Below are 16,202 nucleotides of genomic sequence, written 5' to 3'. Positions count from 1 at the left end.
TCACACAGCCCAGGTCTCTGCTTCGATCTTCTGCTCCCCATGCAGGTTATCCAGTTCTTGGACCTGGGCCACGTTCGGTCTGACTGCAATCTCTGGGCCGCCTCCATACAGCGTGCTTAAATAAATCCACGTCTCCTCGGAAATCTGCCCGTAATCAGCACCTGAAAAGGACAGCAGCAGTAAGCAGGCACGCAGCCAGCAGCTGGAGGGGCTGCTGCATTACATTGCAGAGGACGTCGTCCCCCACCACCCCCCTGTACCAGAAGAGCAGGGCACAGCCCTATCTGTGCTGCCCAAAGGAAGCCCCTTAGCAGCAGTGCTCCCACCGCCCTCAGCAGTGCCACCTGCTGCTGGAAGCCACTGAGGCTCCATGGCACTTCAGCCCACAATGGATCTTGTATCTTGAGAGGTAACCAAGATACAAATGCAACCTTCACCTGCCCAGCAGTGCAATGAGGACAGCCCAGGCAGTGTTATCTCACGAGCTGCACCGCAGCTTATGCTGAGTAAAGACAAGTCAAGTGCAACACTACAATAGTGGACAAAGGGAAATGATGGAAAGATGTGGGAATAGCAACAACAGGAGATGGAGGACTGCAGGGTTTACTACACTAAGTGATATCAGCATGTTGGTCAGTGGGAGCTGCCACTGGAGAACTGAGATGGCACTCAGGGCAGTCAGCACAGGGATGTGCAGAGAGCTCCTCCTCTGTGACACCATCTTGTTCTGTTACTGCGTTGTTACAGACACACAGATGCAGTGCAATATTCTCCCTCACCTTTCAGGATGCTACAAGACAGCAGCACATGCCTTACCTTGTTTAACATGCATGTGGCCACCCGCTTTTGTGAGTGCAATCTTGCTGTTGTCAATTGGTCCAGGAGGCTCTGCGAGAGGAAAAACAAACACGACCAGAACCACTGTGCTGCCGCCCAATTCACATCATCTCCCATGCCAGTCCTCATTCATTATTTCTGCCCCAACCCAGGGACCTGCAGGCACACTGACTGGCTGCTGACTCCATGCAGCCTGAAGCTGTACCCATCAGGTGCACTGCTTTCTGAGGACACCTAAAAATGAACTTATTTTCATTCAACCTCTCAGCACTGACAGCTTCCAGCGATCTCTGGCTTCTTACCATTATCCTTCCCTCTGACAAAGGCTTCCCACTCACGGAACCACTGCATGCTGATACAATAGATGACACTTGGAGACTCCTCTGCCAGGAAAGCCTTGTTCAGCTGGGAGAGCAGAGAACAGAAGTGCAGGAAAGATTCAGTCACTGCTGAGGCCAGGGGAGCCCCTTCCTTTAGCTGTAAGGCAGCCTTGCCACTCTTCAGAACAGTCTCTTATTCTGAACAATCCAACCATTCTCTCCACCACCCGTTTCCACTAACTAGTATAGGCAAGAGACTAGAATGGTTTCAGATATTATTTGTCCATGCACCACAGGCAGTGTTCCAGCTGCCCCTCCCCATGCTGACAGCACTGGGAACCTCACAATCCATCTCCTGTAAATCATATTCTGGAAAACAAGGGCAAGAGTTTTCCACTACCTGTCCACAACAGACTTCCATTTCCTACCTCCATTGCCTCCGGATCCCTCCCATACAAACCTTGATGAAGGTGTCAATTTCAGTTCTCCTGCGTTTGGCAAGTGCTTCAATCTCCACTTGGCAAATAGAGCACACATACAGATGATTCACTGCAGGGCCACCCCCAAACCTGAGCACAAGAGAGGGAGGGGAATGCAGAACTGCAGGAAAATAGAGTGCTTCCCAGCCCTGAATCCTACACAGATGGATTTCTGAATCCTACACAGATGGATTTTTACACTGCTCCAGACAGTGAGGAGAGGTGCACCTGCAGCTCTTTTCTGAATGGAGAGCATAGACTTTATGCAACACAGTGAGGTCACAGTACTGTCGTGAGACAACACACTGACACAGCTCATTTTCGTTTACTTTAGTAGGACCTCCCTAACACAAGTCTTGTCAGTCCACACCAAGTGCTGCATGCCCTTGAGGTGCCATGGTAAGGCATTATACCTTGGATGGTACCTCAGATGGAAAGACCCCAGGATGACAGACTGTCTAGGAAAACAAAATGGGACAAAGAGTGAAATGGCCATATTCACCTGTTGTAGAGATATTCCCACACGTTCTGGGGCAGAATCACAACCAGGTCATCAATGTAATGGTATTTATTAGGAGGGATCCCTGGAGGAAAGGCAAGAGGGAGAATGAACAACAGAATTCTACTGCTGGTTAAAGACAGAAACAGGAGAAAGACCTTCCTTACTGAAAACTCCCCCATTCCAGCATTTGCTTCCTCTAATGGAAGTCACTCAAGAGTTCACTGACTCTGGAAGTTTCTCAGCTCAAGGTGCTCGTTTCTAATCAAGTGCTTCCTTCCTAATTGTGAATACACACACACGAAGGCTCCCAGGCACGAGAGATGAAAGAGAGCACTAAAAATGTGGTATCAGGTCTCTTCAGGAGCGTGTGCTCCATTCTCCAAACACTGAAGGACAACCTTGCTGATAGGGTAACACAGATAAATGTTGCTTCATCTGCTTTCTACAGATTGGTTTTTAAAAACAAGCAGAGAATTGCACACTGTTGTTTCCCAGCACTAGGCATTCCTCTGTGCCTCTGATCAGGACAATGGAGCAACTGTCTCACTTCTCCTTGAGTGGGCTGAAGCTTTTGCCAGCGAGGCAGATTCTACCACAGCATGTGCTGTGACAGGACTACAGCTGGAGCTTTTTTTTCTGTGCTTGTTAAAGCACCAGCAAACAAGAAGGCATAGCTGAAAGTTGCTTTTCTGGGTTCAGCAGCACCGTCTTACCTCCATGAGAGCACAGAAAGGTGTGATTGGTGATGGGACCAGGCTCAGCAAATGTGTTAAATTTGTTGAGCCACTCTCGAGAGATGTAGAACTGGAGTAAACTGTGCTCCTTCATGCTGGCAAGGGACACAACTTTCTGACGCTCTCGCACAGCCTCTTCACTGCTTTTCCTTCAGTGGGGAAAGGAGGAGAAAATGAAGCAATTCTTCTACTCTTAGTTTTCCATACACATTTCTAAGTACTCTGCAACCAGGGCAGAACTGCTGCATGCAGAGCACTGCTCACCTGTAGAACAAGACGTAGGCTTCTGCATTCTGTACCACAGTCTCATGGACCTCAGTGACATACTGGTCATCAAACTCGTACCACTGGCCATTGATCACGTTCTGACAGTAGGCTATGTAATGCCCACCTGTAACAGGAAACACTGCAGCTGAAATCCAGAGTGCAGACGAAACTCAGGCTCTCCCAGAAGAGCTGCTGCCCAGCCCTTGAACACGCTTTGCTTTGCTCATACTCCTCTTGTTCTTGCTCACTTCTGCCATACGCTCACAAGAAGGACTTACTGCCTGCTGTGCCATGATGGCAGATGACTGACAGCAGATCATAGGTGGTGATCTGGGAGACACACTCCTTGGCCAGGAAAGGCCGCAGATCCAGCCCTTCCAAGGGGAAGGAGACGTGGCTGTTGATCTTGAAGGAATACATCACCTCATGCCGGAACCGCTTCAAGTGGATGCACAGAATCTAAAAGACCAAAGACAGAATACAACAGTTTTGCTGTGGGCAGCATCCTGATCCAAAAGCCTCTCTGTGCACCTTATCTTTGCAAGGGTCTTTTTTTGCCTGTTATGAATCCTGCTGGCTCATCAGAAATCTCTTCTGGTCTATGCAGAGCTTTGCCACCGAAACAAACTGCTGTGTCAGTTCCACCTCTACCCTCTTTACCTCCTCAGAGTCTGCTGAACGAAAAGTAAGAATCAAGGCACTCTTACTCACCTCTGGTAGCCGGAGGACTTTGCAGTACTTTACTCCATTCCTCAATCTGAGGCAGGAAGAGAAATCAGCTGTGAGAACATGCTCAAGCAAAGGGACACCAAAAGGCAAGGCAACTGTCTGGCTGCATCTTGCTCACTTTGAAATTCAAGACAGATCCTGATTTCAGCAGCAACAAATTCAGGCTCCCTGCAGCACCCTCAAATGAGGCATGGCATGAACAGCTTGTCACACTTCTTCCTTCTAATGCAGTAGCTACCAAGCTACATCCTTATTCACACCCTTCTTGTCTCTTTCCCCCCCTTGAAGCCAGCACTTTTTCTACCCCTCCACATCAGTGAACTCTCAAGAGTGGAACTCTGGAGCAAAGCAAGGCAGACTTTACATGGCACCCAGCAGAAGAGATGTGTGGGGAGAGGATGCAGCAAAAGGTTTAACAGTAGTATGAAGTAATAAAGTTCAGAAATAACCATACAGGTAACACAGACTTACTTTTTACACCTTTCACAACTGTACATGTTGTCCCCTATAGATGAAGAGAAGAGAGCTGTTATGCACTTACTCAGAGCACACAACTCTAGAATTGATACATTTCCAGGCTGTGCAGAAAAATTACACTGAGTGGCTTCTTAGGGAAACCAGGGTGAGAAGAGATCAAAACAAGCATTTCCCTCAGTAAGGGTGGGAAGGACAATGTAATCAGCCAGCAGAAAAATCTATACTGCTCACCACTGCAAGTGAGCAGCAAAATGTTTAAGACCCCTAGGGCCTAAGGAATGGACAGAGAAAGCGAAGAAGCGAGGAAGGCTGAAGAGCCACTGTAACTCAAAAAAGCCACCCAAGAGCCACGCAAGCTTCTAGCTAAGAACACTCATTTGGATTCAAAATGAAAAAGCAACACCTCTGAGCAGATGGGAAAACTCATTTCTGAGTTTCTAAGAGGAGCTGAACTGTCAGGTTGTAGTAGTGCCAGTCCCTAAGTGAAATAAACGTTAAAGCAGGCTTTCTAGATGTAACATGCCCCCAGAATGCTTGTGAAAGATTCCTACATGCAGTTTTTCTTGGTTTTGGCTGTCAGACCCCACTGAAGCAAACTCACCCTTCAACTCATCCGCTGCAAAAAAGGCAGCAAGACAATCCTCCAGTGTCACAACAGGACCCCAAAACCAGCTAGGGATACAGGACACCACAAACCTACAGAAGAGAGGGAATCAGGAGAAAGAGTTGCATGAAAACAGGTGGACACTTTGGCTTACAAAACTCCCAGCAGATGGGCTTTCTTCTGGCTGCTGATTATAAGCTCATCACCCAAAGGCACAGGGAAAGCTGATGTTCCCACTGTAACTGCTCAGCCTAGAAGTAATTTGCACAGCTACTCTGGTAATTTGCTCCAGAGGGCAAGACAGAGCTAAAGGCAGAAATGGGGGACCATCATTTGCACAAGAGATGTCAAGGGCAATGACAGAAGTAGAGCAACAGCAGCAAGTGGTTCATGTGAAAAAGACCAAAACAGAGCTGGGGTACCACACAGTGTCCTATTGCAGGGAACACCTCACATTTCTGCTGCAAGCACACAGGACAAACCCCAGAAGAAAGAGCCCCCACAAGGTGAACCCACCTCCGGATGTACTCCATGATGAAAGCAATCCAGCCTTGCGAGGCGTAGTTGTCCCCACACGCCCCTGTCTTAGCTGGCACGCTTTGGTAGATGGCAGAGTGCAGCTTGGCCAGGTCCTCCTTCCCTGGTATTGGGAGTGAGAGGTCTTGGAATGTCTCCACTGTTGTAGAAACCTGGAAATATCCAAGAGGAAAAAGCCTGGGTTTCCTGTGCATGGAATGAAGCCAGGACTTGACTTCCATCACTTTTTAATCACTGCAGAACCCTGACCTGGCAGTAACAGCAACTTGCTCAGGATAGTTCTTCTTACCTACTGTCAGTAGGAAGACTTTCACCATCTTTATGTAGAGGTGGAATTTGTTTTCTGATGTGAATGTGACAGTGCTAGACCAACTCAGTGGCACAGATAAGCAAACATCACTATAGAGGCTGGAAAATTTCCTGGCATGGCAGGTCTCAAACACCTCCCACCTGCCAAGATTTTAGCAGGCCTGCTGCATCCCACAGCATGGAAACAGAAAGCTTCATTGCAAAAGCAAAAAAAAAAGTGGTCTATAAGGTCTATAGAAGACTGCTCTTTGACCAGCAGCTCTCAGGACACTCACTCTGTCACAGGTGAGGCACTGCACCAGGCTGAGAATGGAGCCATCAAAGATATCAGAGATCACACTGCGATAACGAAGTTCTTTCTTCTTTTTCCCAGAAGCCTGCATCTGGGCTGAAAGGGACACAGAGACATCATGTAGCAACACTTTCTCAGTCTCCTGTCTAAAGCAGAGTCACAAAGACACACAGTCACGAGACAGGCACTCATCCTGTATGCTTTGGACTATGCTTTGCTCTAAGCTTTACATTTTACTTCCTTTCTCCTTAGCCTGTCTGTGTACTTTGTCTTTTTTTTTCCTCTCCTTTAGCATTTACCACGTTTGTCAGGTTGTCAGAAGACTCTCCACAGCAGCGAGTGGCCAAGCACACAGTTTTGCTTAACAACAAACCCCCTCCCTATGCACACGTGCAGGGAGACAGAGTGCTTTTCATCAGGCCAGAACATCTGTGGCTGTGCTGACCTCAGCCGAGAGGCCAGGGCACAGTTCTGCAAAGAATGTTATTACTGAACAGCTGTAGAGACAATGGTGTAAGTACATGCCATTGTGTTTGGTGGCTTTGCAATACCAAGAGATTTTCTTCTGCAATTTGCTTGTGATTAAGAGGCCAGTTTGACAAGAACAGAAGCCAGGCTCCAGCCTGAAGCCTAACAATGCTTCCAGCAGCAGACTGATGTTTGCAGTCTATTACTGTGAGCTCATGATGTCAGAGCCCAGGAGCTCTCCCTCAGTAACTTCATCTTATGGTTCCTTGACTCACAAGCACTAAGTGCAGGTCTGGCAGACAAACCTTCACACATCTCCACACTCCCCTGAAGAGACAGAGCTGTGTTTGGGACTTCATAGCTCTTTCATCACTAACAAACACAGCATGCAAACGCATACTTGGAAATCATTTCATGCTCCAATGGAAAAGCATACTAGAACAGCTTCTCTATCCAAACCCTGACTTTACCTGCAAGCTTACTGTAGTCTTTACCTGGTACGACTTTAAAAAGCACTGATGTTCCAGGGGAATCAGCACTGCTTAGAACTGCTAATCAAGGATCGTGGAGCATTCTTTCTCTCTTCTGCAAACATACCCCTCCTCCTCCACTCCACATGCTCCCTTCTGCCTCACAGCATGCACCTGACTGCCCTGCACTACCTTTCTTGAGTACATAGGAAGGTCCAAGCCTGGCAGGACTGGAGCGAGGAGGACTGCTGGAGAGCTTGGAGTGCATTTCGTGGTGGACCGGACTGCAGGGGCGCGAGGAGCAGCGCACGTAGGCATCGTTGTCAGGTTCTGCTGGGAAAAAGAGAAGGCAGAAGATGAAAACCCATCCTGAAAGGCAACTGTGTTACAGTGGGTGTCAGCCCAGCTCTGTTCCAGCACAGAACCTTTCCCAGCACTCACAGTTCAGTCATTACTAACTGTCCTTTTTGCACAGGTTGGTAAATACAGCACTCTCAGTGCATGGGTAAGAGTGCAGAACTAATAATTATAAAAAAACCCACCAGCCCATCCACCACTTTTTCACACTTGTGACTAATTAGGTTTTACAGCTTGCTCCTGTATCCCTTATCCACACAAACAGCATTGCTGCCTTCAGTGCCAGCTGGCAGAGTAAGGCTCTTATATAACGATAAGTGTTGAAAGATGGGATGTGTTCAGTTTGAGGTGCCTCCACACCTACGTCTTAACAGCTGCTCTTTTCTTTTCCCTGAGATACAGAAATGCACCAACTGTGCATCACCCTTTTCTCCCCACAAAGTCCATAATCCAAGATTAACCAACAGCCACTTCCACATCTTTCTCACAGCCAACATTTCCCCAGGCCAGTCTGTTAGATAAAGCCACATACGTACATAAGACCTTTTTCTCAGCTGGGAAAAATACAGAAATATCACTTCTGCAGGTTTGGCAGAGACAGCTACCACTGCCTTTAGGATGCAGGCTGCATTCAGCCTTGTGAGCACTCTAGCCTGGCTAAGCTCCCCAGCTCACTCTGCTTTTCTTACGGAAGCAACCGTGCACAAAGGCAGAACTGCTGCCAGGGACAATGCAGAAAGCCTTGGATGCAAAATCTTCTGAAACCCACTGAAGGAACACACCATCGTGTGCTGTCGTTGCACCCAGTGCAGGAATACAACACGTCTTCTCACAAATAACACAACTGGCAGAGTTGTACCTGGTGTCCTGCATGGGCTGGCAGGACGGGGAGCTGGGAGCATCTCAGGTGAGGCTCTGCCATCCATTGCCATCATAGTGGTATCAACATCTGCATCCTCATCCACCTGCTCCGAGTTGCTGCGCCGATGGCCGCAGGAGAACTTTCTGTCCTTCATCCTCTCTTTTTCAGAGATCCCTCTCCCTCCTTCATCCTGGATCAACAGCTCTGTCTCTCCCATGCTCCCTGTGGTCCGGCTTTGACCATCTCCTTCACCCCTGTCACTGCTGGAGTCACAGGAGAGGAACTCATCCTCCGAAGGACTTCGGTCACCCTCGCGCTTGTCATCCTGGTCACCCATATCCAAATCTCGTGTCTCTGCAACAACTGGTTCCTTCAGTTCTTCATGAAGCTGGTCCATCAGACAGCGCAGGAACTCCTGAGTGTCCTGAAAACAGGATTCATTCTGTGTTAGTACACATCCATCCAGAATTCAGGCAAGTAAGAAGCCCAAAAGAAGAGCTTGCTCCATTCACAGCCTCAGTTCTGCCCACTAAAGTTATCAGCTTCTGCAACATCAGGAGACTCTCCTAAAGCAGAGAGTACCACAGAGATTTATCAACATGTCTGATCAGCAACTGTCTTTAATTCCTATTGATAAAAGAACCAATTTTTATCCAGATGCATTCATCTGAAAGACACGATGAAAGTTAGACAACCATTGCAACCTGCAAACCACAGAATGGCTTAGCTTGGAAGGGACCCTAAAGATAATCCAGTTCCAAAAGCCAAACTGTGACCTTATTTATCAGGGTGCTACCACTGCTAAGAGGCAAGAGACCTGAGGAACCAAAGGCAGCAGCCCACAGAGAAACACTCTGAACAACACAACTGTTTTCAGGATCGCTGACTTCTGCTTATGGGAATCCCTCTTTTATAGAGGGCAGATTAAAATCTTTAATAAACAGGCAGTGGAACCAGAAGCCAAAGACTGCACAGCAAGGAGCAAGCTCCTAAATTTACAATGCATGGTAAAAAAAACCTGATATGTTGGCTTCAAAGCAGCCGCTGGAAAGCAATCTGCTATTTTGACAACTTCACAAAGATAATTATGATGTTTCTGTTACTTTAACGAAGCTTGACTCTCAGCCTGCTCTGCCTTGCTTTCAACTTTCTCTTTAGAGCTGACTTTTCCAATCCAACATACTTCACATCAAAGATAAATACAGAAATCCTCTCATTAGTCATTACTTTTATCTTCTGTTTTGACTTGCTGTCAGCACCACAGTTTAGATAGCCTGTCTACTGTCACCTCTTCTGTAAATTTTCTAATCAAACACAGTTTGATGTTTACATTTTATTCTTAAGAATAAACACTGGAAGCCACGATAAAAACCTCAAAGAAAAAGATATTATCTTTAAAGATTTAGTTAGCTGCAATTCCCCCAAAAAAGAATACAGAACACGGGCATCTTTAGCTTCTTAGTACAAATGCATCCAGATTTCCCAGCTCTAACACGAACAACACCTAACTTCTGTGGCATGTCCCAATAGATCTCCAAGCCCTTCACAAAGGAGGTCACCGTCACAACTTTAGAGGTGAGAAGGCAGGAAGGTGCACTGATGCAGTAAACAGCAAGGTCTCCCACCCGAGGGCTCCATCAGATCATTAGGACAGACACAGAACAAGTGTGACACCCAGTACAAGCTCCTCTCTCTGAACACAAGCAGAGCTGCTGCAGTTTTTGCTGAGGCCCCACCTGCTGAGCATAGCCTCGGAACATGGGGTTGACGAGTTTAATTCCATGAGACAGACTGCTTGGAACAACATAACTTGGCCTGTTTAGATATGGAGGAAAAAACAACAAAAGTTAGCTTGCTTATCAGGCCTGGAGCCAGTTTGTGTAATAAGCAACAGAACAGGGTGTGGCAATTAGTTAAGGAGGACAGAAGATAATTATGCACCCACAAAGCCTGGACTTCATTTATACATCACCCAGCAGATAGAGAAATGAAGAGAGGGAAAACATCTCCCAGCCATTTCACTCTCTCCTTGCAGAGAACCTTTCCTAGAGCACGCTGTAACTTGAAGCTCTGTGCACACCTGGAATTGTCTCCAGTGATTCTCCCCAGAGCAGCGAGTTGCTTGGTTTGATTTTGCAGCAGCATGTTTGACAGGCGGGCTGCTGGAGGACCAGCATTGAGGTAAGTCAAAACCAGTACAAAATTGACATGATAGTGCTTCAAAGGCTACAGCCCACTGCATGAATACACAGTACTGCTCTGCATCTTGCTTATCCCTTGTTAATAACTAACACAAAGCAAACACACAATGCCATTCAGATTCCTAGCTCGATTTTTCCCCCAATTTACTAGTTTCACAGAACAGACATCTTTAAATTTCAACAGAGCTGCATTCTTTTACGCTGTGTTACAGCAGTCTAGAATTTGAACCAGTAGAAAGCATTTCTCAAAAAGTCACCTGTATTTTTCATTTTTTGGTAAAAGCTCAGTGTCAGATCTCTATCACTTCTTCCATCCAAATCATCAGTCTCTGATGATCACGAGCAGTTCCTTCAAGTGCTGATTAGTCCATGCAGTGTGCTCAGAAATAGCAGAGAATGTTCCCTCATCACACCATTTCTTACTGCATCACCAACAGAAAAGCTATAAAGAAATCTCTTCCTTTTTAAAGTTACAACATTAAGAATGCCTTCTTTCTATCACTTACATCACTGCCCATTTTTTATCACCAGCAGCATGAGATGGAATCTCCTAGACAAGAGGGAATCCCACCTGTCTGCATAGGATTTGAACTGTCTGCTTCAGAAGATGCACTTAGTACTGAAGATGCCATTTCTTTTTGCTGATGACACAGTTCAGAACACAGATATGAAATCTGTACAGATGAGAACAGAGTGACCACTCACCGTTTCTTATGCCAAACCTCAGACACCAGCTTCTGGTAACTTTTGCATAGTGCTGGTTTCTTATCTGTACGGACCAGACCACCACACTCCAGAAAAAACTGTGTGAGAGGTGGGCTGCAAGAGAACAAGAAGAATTCAGAGCATAGCAATTTCTCCTCTGCCTCTATTTAAAGATTTATCAAAACTTAAATGCATCTCTTTTTGAAAACACACTTAAGACAGTGTTTTTAAATCAAGGGAAGAAGTGATTCTAGATGCAAACTTGATTTCTGCCTATAAATGAGAACAGAAGGCTGATCTGAATCACAGCACAGAGATCCTGAAACTGGTTTTCAGCAGAATGGCTAATGAATATCTTACAGTGTGGGTTGTTGGAATGATACCACTGTACAGAACAGAAATATCACACGTTTTCTCACATAGCAAATACGTTTTGGTCATGGTGTAAAGGAGTTTTACTTCCAGCATTCATCTAAAGACAAATCTTACACACAGCCACAAGTTGCTATTCACTCATTTTCCTACTGCAGAACTTCTGTTTTCCCAAACACTAAATTTTTCATGTTCCTTTTTCTGAAGCCAGCCTGGCTGATCCTTGCACAACTAAGGCAGGTGTCAGATCAGAGGTGCCTCTGCTGATACGCAGTGATGTCTAGTAAAAGACTCGACTAAAGGCCCTAGTGCCTACCAGTTAGAGAGAGCCTGAAGTGCTGCATTCATGTAGCAGGAGTTCCCAAGATTTTTCATTCCAGTAAGGCCTAAAGTACAAACAAGAGAAGCATGAAACACTTTCCAGAAGTGTTGCTTTCTGTATTCTTTCCCAAAGGAGATGATGTGACCCTTTCTGGGCTCTGCGCTCTGCTGCTAGGATCCTCTCAGTGCAGGTCCTACAGATTGCAGAGTTACCCTCACAGCTCTTCCATCAACTTGATGCAGGGTTACCTCTTGGTTTCAAGTCATCATCCTCTGATTCGGATTCGCCTTCATCAGCCACTGCAATTGGAACAGCTTTCAAAGGGTGAGCAGGCAACGGAGAATCCTAAATTAAAGACAGAAAACAACCATCAGCAAGAGTCCTGCTTCAAAAGTTGAGCTGTGAGAAATATCTTAGATGTAAACTTAGCCAGCCTTTAAAAGGGCACACTCAGAAGAGAAGAACCAGTTGTACTGCCTGTCCTTCTCAGTAACGCATGCAGGGAATGGAAATGGCACCCCTGTTGCTTCCAGTATTAATGACAAAAGAGGCACTGGGAACATGCAGCAGTGTTATAAGTACACACGTGTGGAGACTGACAGCTGATTTTTTATTTTAAAAGAAGCTGTCACAGCTGTTGTGGCTCCTCCCAGAAACAGAGACCCCCCAGAAGAAGCCAGGAGAGGTTAAAGAAAAAAATCAAAATGGATATTCAAGTCAATGGAAGCCTTCCTGCAGGGAGATTCTGCAAGGCAAAGCTGCTGGTCCTCTGACCACAGGCAGCCACCGTCAGTGAAAGAGTTCCTGACGTGATAGCAGCCTGGGCAACAGTGGAAATTTCTTGGCTAATTTTGCAACAAGGAAACACAAAGTTTGCCAAGCATTCAGCCCTGCCAGGCTGCCACACACCCCCTGGTTCACTGAACTTTACCGAGGGCGACTGCGCGTGCGCTGCCAGCCGCTGGTCCAGGAACACCTCCTTCTCACAGGCGTAACACCAGACCCGAAAAGTGGTCAGATTCACTGTCAGGTTGTGCTTTTTGGCCTAGAAATTAAAAGGATGAGATAATGATTTGACAGCTGGGTCAACTCGAAGCACACAACAACCGAATTTGGGCAGAAAAGGATTAAGTAATGGGAATAATTCAGCCCTCTCTGTCTTAAGATGGACTGTAGTGAAATGCTTACCTGTGCATGAAGGGTGCTGTGGTCAGCAAAGGACTCCCCACAGCCAACGTAAGGACAGCCAATCTAGTGAGAGAAAGAGCAAAACTACAGTGGCACACGAAATGAAACCCTTCACAAAATGGGTGCAGCCCCAACCCCACCAACAGCTGCAGCTTCAGAACTGATCTTGCCATTCTTCTCGACTGCTTTTCCTTCCAGGGCTCACAATAAGACAGATAACTGGAACAGATGAATTTAAGAAAGAAAACCCAAAATCAGGTTTGCACCCACATAAGTCCCCATTCCAAGCTAACTGCTCCAACAGGCTCATCTGACCAGACTCCAAAAGTCTGGGTACTCCAATGTCAAAGCAAACTGCCTCTGCCCACCCAAATGCCCTTTGTTGATCCTTTCTGCCCCACTGCCCCAAACACCATCCTCAGAGATCTCACACTTGCAGCTTCTCTTTGCAGCTGCCAGCAGAGGCACCCAATGCAGGGCATTCCTACCGTGGCTGTCAGGGCAAAATCAGCTGTGAAAAGAGCACTGTTACACCATGATATATTCTGACAGCATTAGCTTTTAATTTTTGGAGACTTTTTCTTGGAATCCATCAAAAAGCAGTGGATATTTCTATTGCGTACACCCAGCTTTGCTTCCATCTCTTCTTTTCTGGTCCAATACATTTTTGAATATGTTGAACAGAAGTCCCACCATATCATCCACACAAGCAGCAAGCCGTTCTTACCTGAAGACAAGCCCAGAGATTTGGTCCCACAGCTCCACATGACTGGCAAGTTCCCTGAATATTCATGATTAAAAAAAGAAAAGGTTTGTTTGCAAGTCTGCTTTTTAAGGAACCCCATCCTTCAAGAGCGAGAAACCCCTCTATGTGGCAGGCCTCCCCTGCCTGCAGCTCAAACCATTCCTTAAATCCATGCTTCCAATGACACACTTTGCAGTGTGTCAGATAAGTGACATGTTTGGGCAGGATAAAACGTCAGTGAGAAATGCACCAGATGGAACTGACAAAGGCTCACTTGATGGGCTGTGTGCAAGGTACAACAATGGTGGAAAAAGAGTTTCTGCCTCTTCTGCACAGCGATAGGCAGTGTTTTCTATGAAGAGCAAGCATGCAGAAGCATGTACAGCAGCAAAAAGGGAAGGGGCTGATAACCAGAACACCCTGTACCTTGGATTTGAGCAGCAGATCATCCCTGGTCACCTCTCCTATGGAATCCAGGTGAGGGCAGATGTCTCTTGTATCCTCCATTCTCACTGCAGGAAGGTGTTGTCCTGGGACAAGAAAGGACAGCCCTGTTTTGTTACAGTCAGAACTGCTCTCACAGACAGCAAGAAGATAAATTAGCCTAGTTTTTATATCAGCAAATCAGAAATTAAGATGTAAGGTTCAAAGAGATCAAATCACATCTATGTGTGACGCAGTGCTCTCAGCTCATAGTTCCATCCTGTTGTTGACTGGCAGTGTTTGGTACCTCAGCAGTGAGCAGGACGACGCTCAGCCAGACCCAAAACCCACACCTGACCTCCTAGAAACTGGGTTGTAAAATGGTGGGGAAACAAATGTGGTGATCTGAACTTCATTCCTCTTGCCAAACATAAACACGCAGCACAAAGAGATGCAGATCTAATTAACTTGGTTGCATGAAACTTAGATTAAAAGCAAAAGGGCGCAGCAGCCCAGGACAAGTACCTGGCATCTGGGGGCATTAAAAACATGACTGCTGTTTAAATGAAGCTGCACAAGAGGGAATTGGACTTAGAAGATCTCTAACTGATAACCCATCTTCAGTCTCTGAGGAATTTATCATTCAGTAGGTGGATTGTGAACAACTCTCAAAGACCGATGGAGCTGTTCTGCACAGCGCTGCAGGCACAGAGGATTTCTCAGCTGCATGCTTATGAGCACCATAAACACTTTCATGCTGCTCCACGGGTGTGTTAAAGACTTCAGACATGCCTCAGTAACGTGCAGATGTAAAAAGAAGATGAAAAGATCATTCTCCTAAACGTAGCTCAAGTAAGCTCGCTTGGGGCTGTTAAAATGAAAAGGGGGAAAACAAAGTAGAAGTGATATCAACAGCACAGACTGGGATCCACATTATTGCTATTGGCTGGAAGGGAAGAAGGTGTGAAAAGCTCAAATCACTACAAAAACGAGAGCCAAAATTCGGATGAACTTAGGAAGTTAACAACTCCAGGAGCACAGCCTCTGCTCTCTGCTGTTTTCTCATTTCATTAAAAAGAATTTCCAGTGCTACCTGATCCAAATCACTGGCGGCAGGAGAATAACAATAATAACAAAAGGGATAAACACATAACCATTGCAGCAACTCTTATCATGGGAGCTGAAAAGCTTGCCCAGCACAAGACAAATCCCACAGATACTTTTATAACAGCATCTCTGCAGCACTCCTGAACTGAAAGAGCAAAGAAGAACTGGAAGGAATCACATTTCTGTACTGCAAACACAGCAGTGACTGCAGGCAGCATCCCAGCAGCCTGGGATGAGCTGCTTAACAGCAACTGGGAGAGCTCAGGAGCTTCACAGAGAAACGAAACGCTGCCACGTAACACACAGGGATTTAGAAGCCAAGCGCCAAGAGCGCAGTGCTGTGACTGACACACAGAACTGGGGCACTTTCAGGCTCCGTGTTCCTCCATCAGAATGGGCTCCTTTTCGCAGACACATCAGCAGACCCAACTCTAAAACCACCTATCCATGCCATTTCTGCTCTTCCGGCTTCTCCCATTTCCTCACCTCCCTCCTTTCCCTCCCCCAGAAAATCGAATGAACAAAACCTTGTTTTAAAACTCCGGACCGCTTCAGCTCCCCCACCTGAGCCAAAAGGGGGTTTTGTATTCAGAGCGCATAGCACGGCCTTACGGACTGTTACAGCCCCCTACCCGAGACCAGCACTGCGCCTCTCAGCCCGCCCGTGCCGGGATGCTGATGCTCCCACCCGGAGTTTGCTTTTATAAATAAAACAAGAAGCGTCACTTTCACCTCCCAGCCACAACGGAGCGCATCAGGAGCGTTCAGCGCAGGCCTTAGGGCCGCGATGCTCCCAAGCGCAGCTCAGGAAACTCGGAGTTACACAATAAATCCCCGCCGGAGCGCTGAGCTCCGCCGTCAAAAAACCCCGGCGTGCGATGGGAGCGCAGCGCCC

General features: G+C 46.7%; 1 protein-coding gene across 1 annotated transcript; it reads right to left on the bottom strand.

Moving 5' to 3' along the window:
• Positions 1 to 14,284, bottom strand: USP20 (ubiquitin specific peptidase 20; the record flags this gene model as incomplete). Its single annotated transcript, XM_079544858.1, has 23 exons — positions 1 to 161; positions 817 to 888; positions 1,140 to 1,242; positions 1,618 to 1,726; positions 2,139 to 2,220; positions 2,852 to 3,021; positions 3,137 to 3,263; positions 3,418 to 3,598; positions 3,851 to 3,896; positions 4,340 to 4,373; positions 4,947 to 5,041; positions 5,466 to 5,638; positions 6,071 to 6,183; positions 7,215 to 7,355; positions 8,242 to 8,668; positions 9,981 to 10,059; positions 11,151 to 11,264; positions 11,839 to 11,908; positions 12,093 to 12,189; positions 12,758 to 12,889; positions 13,033 to 13,095; positions 13,760 to 13,813; positions 14,204 to 14,284. The coding sequence occupies 23 exons, from the start codon at positions 14,282 to 14,284 to the stop codon at positions 1 to 3; spliced, it is 2,724 nt and encodes a 907-aa protein (XP_079400984.1).
• Positions 14,285 to 16,202: the final 1,918 nt, after the last annotated feature.

The sequence above is a fragment of the Tetrao urogallus genome (genome assembly GCF_951394365.1).
Source record: "Tetrao urogallus genome assembly, chromosome: 19".
Taxonomy (NCBI): Eukaryota; Metazoa; Chordata; class Aves; order Galliformes; family Phasianidae; genus Tetrao; species Tetrao urogallus.
This window is presented reverse-complemented; position numbering and strand designations above follow the sequence as displayed.